The sequence below is a fragment of the Primulina tabacum genome, chromosome 11 (genome assembly GCF_025594145.1).
Source record: "Primulina tabacum isolate GXHZ01 chromosome 11, ASM2559414v2, whole genome shotgun sequence".
NCBI classification, from domain to species: domain Eukaryota; kingdom Viridiplantae; phylum Streptophyta; class Magnoliopsida; order Lamiales; family Gesneriaceae; genus Primulina; species Primulina tabacum.
This window is the reverse complement of record NC_134560.1, coordinates 9976700-9986163: the sequence shown is the minus strand read 5'-3', so window position 1 is coordinate 9986163 and position 9464 is coordinate 9976700. Positions and strand designations below refer to the sequence as shown.

The window sequence follows — 9464 nt, the reverse complement described above, 5'->3', positions numbered from 1 at the left end:
AGAAACTTTTCGGCTCCTGTTGGGTTTCTATGACAGGCGTTTTTCCCCACCTGTAACTCGTAATTCTATCTCCCTGAAAAGATAGTCTTCTAGATTCCAATCTAAGACTTTGATTCCTTTGTAAAATTGGTTTGTCTTGTATTTGGATATTTATTTCCTGTATTAAAGGAAACTCAACTCTTTCTAGATAAACTGCTTGAGCAACTTTTCCGAATATTTCTGGTATTTCAATGAACTCGTTTCTAATAAACAACTCAGAATGATGTGTATTAGATAGAGCATATAAAATCTGATAAGTAATAGAGTATGGTCTATTACCTTCTTTCATCAGCATCTTTTCCTTGAAATTCTGATGTAAGGTCAATGTTCGGCTGAAGTCTCGATCTGCCAAGTTGTAGGCTATCCTTGGATAGATTACTCCTACAATCTTTCCTGCACAAAGATTTCCTGAGATTGTTCCCAGTACTGAATCTTGAAAGATTCCCCATTCTTTTATCGCATATAGCAATATCAATATGTGAATCTGTCTCTTCTTTTAAAGTAGCCTTTATCATAATCTGGATTGCTCCAATATGAATCCAAGACATAGTCCTTGCTACTTCTATCTTGAGTTTTTGTAATTCCTCCTTAATTTCTTTGGAAGGAATTAACTGCATCTCCATTCTATTGCCAGTAAGTTCCATAGGGATTGCCATTTCCTTTTAGAAACTTTATAGATTAGATGATGCTTTTTATTTCTTAGGCCAAGACTTCCTAAGAACTTTTCTACTTGTCCTGCAGAGAATCCTTGATATCTCTGTAGAATAGGATTTTCTTTCATAATTCTTTGGACCATATTATGAGATATCGTTGTCTGGCTAAAGAATCTAGACAGATCTTCATGTGTTTCGTGTCGAAACACTTCGTCCTCAGTCAGATTCCGATTCAGTTCCATCGGATTCTTCTTGACTCAGAACTTCTTCTTCTTCATATATACTCTAATTTGAGGCAATGTCCTCAAATCGGTATACTTGAATAAGATCTTGGTAATAAACTTCTTCTTCAATATCCGGGGTAGGATCGAAGCGTTTAATATCTTTTTTTCATTTTCTGGACAGTTGGTCGAAATATGACCTCTTGCTCCACATGTCCAGCAATTTCAATCCTTGAAACTTTCATTTGTTCGAGTATGAGCTCTTCTGAAAGTTTTCTTCGTAGGTGTTCTTCCTGTGCTTCGAGATGTACTCGATGCTTGGGATGATATCCTACTTCTTGATGGTCCGCTTCTTTGTCCAGTTTTATAAGATCTGGCTTTCTGTATAGACCATACAGTTCTTGGCTTCCAAGAACTTCTTCCACTTCTAGCATAAGGATGAGTCCTAAAACTTTTCCTCTTATGCTTCTGTGGTTTGCTTCCAATAATTGTTGGAAGATCATTCTCTTTACAACACAAAGGAGTTCTTTTGTTGATAACCCTTAAGCGTTTGTAATTCTTTTGTAATGCTGCCATATGATACCATTATGCCAATTTTCCTTTAAGGAAAGAGGCTCTTCTTGCCAACGTATCTGGATTACCAGGTACGTATTCCCTTATGGGCATTTTTCTCCAGGGACTTGGTATTTTTGCGAAGAAAAGCTGCATAGCTATATCTTCCTCGACTCCTGAATTCCATCGATATTTAGTGAATAACATAATGTATTCATCTACCAAACATATATCGTGTAATTAAGACTATACAGAACTTGAGTATATTTCTTCCTCTTCTTTGTATCTTGACTGTTAAAATAGTCTACCCCTATAAATTATGCTTTAAATAGGGTAGCCATTTTCACTGATTCCATAAGACTCATTTCTAAGAGTTTAATGAATCCTTCTTTGTTGAGATCAAGTGTACCTGCTGCGATTCTGATAGCAGATGTCCAATCATCTATGAGATCTTCTCTATTTTTAAAATCTAATACATCAAGGTTAAGCATAACCCCATAAGGATGTATCGGATCTAAAACAATCTTCCCGTAGGGTGTTTTGTGCAAGGGAATTTGACTTCTCCTTGTCCTTGTAACCGCTGGGTGTGATCCTCCACCAGTATGGAAATCAGATTGGGATTCTCTCATGTTAACATTCTGAGATCCCACACTTTCCCTTGGTGGTTCCTGAGTAGATGATCAGGTTATAGCAGGTATTTTACCTCATGCTGTGTTCATCTTTAGATCTACAACTTTGAGATTTGCAAAAAATTCCGCAAGCTCTTGTAGATCCTCCAGACCAATCCTTTCTAAAGTTGTCATCAGATAAATTTCTTTTCTGAGACAGATTTAATTAAATTGATCATCTTTTCTTCTTCAGTCAATGGTTTTGACACCACTCTGGACTTCCCTTGTTGATGTAACAAAGGTTCGGTGCCAAATGATGGTGGTAATCATCCTCCTGAAGTTCTTTTACTAGAACCTGGTTGTTGTTCTAATTTCTGAATTCTTGTTTGAATATCCTTTAATATTCCAAGAATTTCTTCCTGGGTTTTAAGGATTTCTTCAACTCGTTGGGGTACAAAATATAGCATGTTGCCATAATTTTGTACTGTTTTCTGGATTTCTCTAAGATCTAAAGAGAGCTTAGAGGAGTCTGGTACTATCTCCAGAAACTTATTTGCTTGAATCATAGTTTACCTGAGATTTTTTCTGAGGGTGCTGATGCGTCCCTTTCTGCTTCTGATATATAAAAATAGTTAGATAAACTTGTGTATATTCCAAAGTATTGGGATAGATCTTGTAAATTATTTTTCTCGAACCTAAGTTCGGATTCATGACTTTTTCAAAATTCTCCTTCTCATACAATTAGTTACTATTAATAATAAAATTTGTGTTTGAAATAAATCAACCTGGCTCTGATATCATTTGAGAACCGCGAGGATCAATTAAACTCTTAGAAATGAATAAGCGTATTTTTGTCCATTTTAGGGTATTAGGGAGTTTAAAGAAAGTTTTTGATGTGTAGAGAGTTTGGATAAAGTTGAGTTTGGGTTTGGGTAGTTATGAGCAATTTTCCCATAATAAAAACAAAAAATCAGATGATCACAATTAGAACTAATGTAGCCTAGATATATCATTTATGGAAATTGTTTGAGTCTTGTAAATATTTGATAATTCAAACAAAATCCTATTTTGTGCGGAAAAAATGATATACATTATTCTAAGGGTAAATTTACTTTAAATCTTCACACCCAAACATAAATTTGTATTTATTTTTTGTAATAAAAATTATGTATACGGACTCCTCGGTTCACGACAAAATGTGTGTGCATTTTCTGAGTTCCCATGTATTTCTCGGAAGAAAATTGATATAAAACATTAAAGATACGATATATATATATATGATATTTGAGTACCAATTGAGTCAGATATAATTTTAATATATGATTTTTGAGTACTCAAATATGTGTAACAAATATAGATATTAATGATACATTTATTATTTCGGATGAAAATCGGTAAAAAAAATTTTAGATATGGTATTTATATATGATATTTGAGTACATGTTGTTTCATATATGATATTGATATATGATTATTAATTAACTGAACATGTATAACAAATGCTGATATTAATAAAATTGTTCTAATTTTATACTTAAAATCTTATTGTTGTATCATATCTAAAATAATTGGTACTCAAATATCATATATTATTATCACATTTTCAATCTTGTGTATCGATTTTCATCCGAAAGACAAATGTGTCATTAATATCAATATTTGTTATACATGTTTGGATACTTAGAAATCATATATTAGTACAACATTTTAAACGATTGGTACTCAAATATCATATATGAATATCATATATTTAATGTTTTGTATCTTTTTTAATCAAGAAAACACATATGATAGAGAGTTCAAACACATTTTTCTAAAACAGAGAATAAAAACAAATTTTTGTTTATTTTTGAGTATTTTTGAACAATTTACCAATTATTTTAAATTCACAAATACTGTATAAACAAACAAAAAAATGAGGAGGAAACTAATGGGTTGATGACTGGATTGCTTATTAAGTTGCAAAATACAAAGACTTGGTGTGGAAATTAATTGGCCATTGGATTTGGTGTGGAAATTAATTGGGGTAGGGTAGAAATTAGAATGCAACTGGCTTTCTTTATTATAACTTGTTAACATTTAATAATCTCACAAGTAAAAAAAATTATATGCCAATTCCATAACGGGGTATATTATATTAAATAAAAAATTGTAATGAGAAAAGCTATATATTATAGTAAAGTATATTTGAAGGAAGGAAAGAAAATTGAGATATGACAATTGTCTTTGTCTTAGAGATAATAATTAAAACTTAATGTTTAAATTGTTAAATATATACATTTAGAGTAGGTTTTTTATAAGACGATATCATGAATATTTATCTGTGAGACGGGTCAACCCTACCGATATTCACAATCAAAAGTAATACTCTTAACATAAAAAATAATAATTTTTCATGGATGACCCAAATAAGAGATCCGTCTCACAAAATACGACCGTGAGACCGTTTCACACAAGTTTTTGTCATATATTTATTACTTGTTATAATTTTAGTAAAATAACAAACGTACAATTATATTAAAAAATTATATAAAAATAGAAAGATTTTTATATTTTGAAGCAGGCATTTATTCTTTTAACCTACTTGTTAATATTTTTGTTTTGACCAAGTCCATCGATCATCTTTACCTTGTGACAATTAATAGTTGATCTTTTCAAATTTTTGAACATGATTCGATTATAATATTATATAATATATTAAATTAGGATAAAATTATAAAGTATCCCAGTGGTAGATGGTGAGAAACAATACGTGCCACCAAACACGTCCTTATCGAATTACCAACTCTCCCCCACTCACGTTTAATTTCCCTTTGAATTAATTTCTTTAGATGGCCCGCCCCTTGACCGTTGGCTAATCATTGTACAACTATATATTTAAATAAAAATTGGGGCTTATACATCACTTTATTCTTAAGGTTACTTATAATTTAGCCGCATAGGGTGATTTGCACCTCTTATGTCAATAAATAATAAAAAAATTCAAAAATCCCCGCAATAGTTTTTTATTCAATCGAAAAAAATATTTATATAGGAAAATAGAAAATAGGTAATTAACTTAATAATCAAAAGATATTATCTTTTCAAAGAAATAAATAAATCATTTTAAAATCCAATTTCAGTCGTGTCCATTTATTAGCAAAAGAGAAATTTACTATAAAAAAAAAAACAATTTTGATTAACAACCATCAAAATTAAGGAATTTGCCCAAAAAAATATCCAACTCATAACAAAGTCATATGTTTTTTACGACAAAACTTGTGTAATGATGTCACGGATCATATTTTGTGAAACAACTCTCTTATTTAAGTCATCCATTAAAAACATTAGTAAAAATATTACTTTTTATTATGAATATCGATGAGATTGATCTGTCTCACAGATAAAGATCCGTGAGATCGTATTACGAAAAATCTACTCGTTTTTTACCATCAAAATATCCTACTTTTTCTTTATCCAATTCCAACATCAAACATGAATTTTTTACTTGAGAGATCAAGTAACTCCTTATCTCAAATTCAATATCTCGTCTCAAACTTAAATATTTGTTGTCCATCTAATAGCGGGAAAACTTCTAATAAACACAAAAAACACAAAAGATGCAATTGTAACGAGGGGAATAGCTAGACGTATAACGTTTCCTAATGTATTACATTACACAAATATAAACTTAATACATGATACTGTACTATAGGAGGGAGGTGTCATATTCCATCCCCACATTGCAGCAACGTTGTATTCATATTCACATAAATGGCCGTATCCTACTAAGTTCGTCTCGCAATCTCTCTAACTCAAGACTCCGATCTTCGTTTATTTTCATCATACAAGGTATACTGCGTTTTCAAGCATCGATTTCTTCAAAAATGTCTAAGAGGGATAGTGCCTGCAGGTTCAAACCATATGAATGTTAGGCCAATTTATATAAACTTTTCGAATAATATCCCAATTTGCTCTCGGAAGGGAATGAGTATGTTCACCTCTGGTACGGTCAGTTCAAGACGGAACTTAGGTCCATCGTAGTGATGGAGGATTGGCCTGAATGAATCCTCCTCCAAAGGTTCACAAATCTTCCTCGTGATCACTCGAACCTGCACGTAAATATAACGTTGAGTTTTCCCTAGATAAACATGAGTTTGCTATGTTTCTTTGGAATGGTATGCTGTAGGACCGAACCTGAGCAGGAAACCGTGATTCGGCAGGGTTTTTCTTGTCCTCCCAAGCTGTTGGGTCGATGTTAGATCCACCAAATGTTGCGGCCTGCACAATTAATCCACAAGTCAGGCCACGATAAATAAGAAAACCCATCAGTGGGGATCCAGACTTATCATCGATCAGAGAGGACACGAACCTCGAAGATTCCATGGAGTTGATGGGTCGAGTAGTTGTACAGGAAGAGGGGTAATCCTGGTGTTATCGCACGGACCGAGTCGCGGTAGCGGGGAGGCAAACCTGAAAACAAGATCGTGTGACGCATTTAGATAAGTAAAAAACATTGTTTCATTTCAAGAACAATTTTGCAAATGAAAGAAGTTTCGACAGTATGAATCCAAAGCAAACTCCATTCAAATTCCAAAGATCTTTTTATCTGAATCACTCGTGTAAAACCAATTCAAAGTTCATAAATAATTTTCATCCTAAAGAAACTAAACCATCACCAGTTAAACGGAACTCGAAGGGATCTCTTTCCACAATCCAAAAATTAGATACCTAAGATCCTGCGAATAATATTTAATAACATACCGAAGAGTTGCCTTCTAAGATTCTCAGCCATGGTATCATTGTTGCACACGAAGATATACCCTCCAATGGTTTCATTTCTTGACAAAGCCTCCGCCGGTGGCAGCGTCTTGAATCTTTTATCCAAACCATTCTTGTTTTCACCGTTACCATTCCCAATATTCTCCTTAACTTTGTTCTTCTTCCCATTTTTCCCGGTGCCGCCGTAAGCTATCTCCTCTTCGTTCTTCACCCCAGACTTATTCACCGCAACGTTGTTGATAAAATGACCTTTCCCTCTGTTGTAACTCTTGATATTCAGAGATGGAGTGGTCGGATAAATCCCCTTGTTCAACCAGCCGTGTAGAGCGGGTTTGGATCCGAACCCTGATAAGTCGTCTTTGAGGGGAGCTTTCCACACATCGTTGCCGAACCCGTACCCGGAAATGGTGTCATTGAACCTCAACCGGGGAAGATCGGCGTTGATTGGCGATTTCCAGTCGTCTTTCGTGAACCCGAAGTTGTTCCTCGGAGTTCCAAACCCGGAAACGTTGTCCTTAATCGGAGCTGGAGCCTTCCACCCCTCGTTAATGAACCCAAGATTCAACCTTTCCAGATCCGATTCAATATCGTTGACCAGCTCCAAAGGCGAGCTCACCGACCCCGCGTCACCACCGTTTCGGAAATCAAAGTTCCGGCGCTCCCGCTTAGCTGCATAACCAGTACTCCAAATCGAATCATTAAACGACAGATTCGACAAATTATCAGTATGACGACGAAGATTATCGCTGAACTGCCAGAAGGTAGACTGGTTGCTCTCCATTACTAAAAAATTCCACCCAAAAAATCAAAAAACCCGAAACTAGATCAAATTATTGTTATTACTAATTAATTATTAAACAAATAAAGAAGCTAACTTTACGAAATGGGATTGCTGGAAAGAACAAGAAACAGGAGGTATGGTATATATTGAGAAGAAAAACTGGAAATTTCGAGGAAATAAGGATTACGTGTAGATTTTTCCAAGAGCAGAGGTAAAATGGAAACATAAACGCGGTTTTCGTAGTTGAGGAAGTGAAACTGAAGCGGCTGTGGGGATTCTAATTAAATAAATAGTGGGAAATCTAGAAGGTCGTAGTAGAAAACGGGATACGGAGTTTTCACACTGCGTAGAGTGATTCAAGGATTTTATTGGCGTAACACGCGGCAGCCTAGACGAAGATCTCTCAAATCTTATGCGTTCATAAAAAATAGCAATTACTGCGTATTTGCCAATTTTTCGATAAATATTTTTTTAAATAATAACAATAATACGTTCCAAGTTTATTGAGAAACATTATACATAATTTATTGTTATAAATATATTGTTGACTTAGATTATTTTTTATTTGTTTATATTATAGATATTTGTGATAAAAATAAATCTAAAAAAATAATATCTATAAATATTTGTATGCTATAATTTTTTCTTATAAATATGAAGATTGAGTTTAATGAAAATTGAACATGAGTATTATTGATTTATATGAATTCTATGTATTTATCTGTCTTTCTCTTATGATTTATATGTTATCAGCACGATATTGTAACAAATTTGAGAATTAAGATAAATCTCATTATGTTGACCTACATGAGAAGCATAACGTATTGTCAATACTTAATTTTATGATATATTATTTGATGTTCTAGAAGTAATACAATAATAATTATTAATAAATATTATTATTACGATTTTTTTCCTAATAAGGTTTTAACGTATCCATCATCGGGAGGACATTCAAATAAATATTTATTGTTATGATTTTTTTTCCTTCGCTCAAATTTTTTCCACATGATTTTACTGTCAATATTTTAACGAGACAAAATTTGAGTCCCGAAGAATTTACCAAGCATCCAATGGAGATTTTTGACAAATATGTTGTGAGTCTCATTTACTCTAATGACAATTAATGATCAAACAATAATGGTTTGATTTAAAGTTGCAGCGGAAAATGTTTAAAATACTTTAAAACAGACCTCAGGGCCTAGAAAAATTTCGGCATGACCTCCCCATAAGTAGGACATCCCGAAAACTCAAGCAGTAGTTTATATCAAAATATACTCCAACTAGATTCATAAAAACAAAAACCGAAGTCAACAACCTATAACCGCACTGACCAGGACTAAACAAAAATTAAAACTTACCAAATACTCACCAGATCAAAAGAATCTCAGAGTCGACTCAGAACATCACAAAAACAACAAAATATCACTACAGATACACGGGACATCTCCCCGGAAAATAAACTACAATACAAGACTAAAACAAACTCAAGACATACATATAAACTAACTGGGAGACTCCACTGAACAAAACCAAGCAATCCAACCTCAATTCCGAGCTCCACTGGCGGAATCTCGGCCTGATGCTGCAAAACGACTCGGGAGATTTACCATGGTGCCCAATAGCAACCATAGCAGCCCCCCATAAAACAAATGAGGTTAGGATTATGGTATGAAACAGTTCAAAAATAACAACAATAATCATAAATCATGCATAATCATTTAATAAAATGTAATATGCAATGCACGAAAGACTCAACAATAATAGGATAACAGGAGCCAACAAACGGTACGATAACAACTGGGATAATGCTCGAGCAACAACACAGGGGAGCTACATCGTCATGCAG

The 9464-nt window shown here is 33.7% G+C and overlaps 1 protein-coding gene across 1 annotated transcript; it reads right to left on the bottom strand.

Moving 5' to 3' along the window:
- Window positions 1-5568: 5568 nt before the first annotated feature.
- On the bottom strand, window positions 5569-7904 carry LOC142518061 (DCD domain-containing protein NRP-B-like). The gene is made up of 5 exons (XM_075620674.1): window positions 6817-7904; window positions 6425-6525; window positions 6250-6333; window positions 6054-6164; window positions 5569-5959 (listed from the first exon to the last, which is right to left on the bottom strand). The coding sequence occupies exons 1-5, from the start codon at window positions 7613-7615 to the stop codon at window positions 5918-5920; spliced, it is 1137 nt and encodes a 378-aa protein (XP_075476789.1). The 5' UTR covers window positions 7616-7904; the 3' UTR covers window positions 5569-5917.
- Between the last annotated feature and the right edge of the window lie 1560 nt (window positions 7905-9464).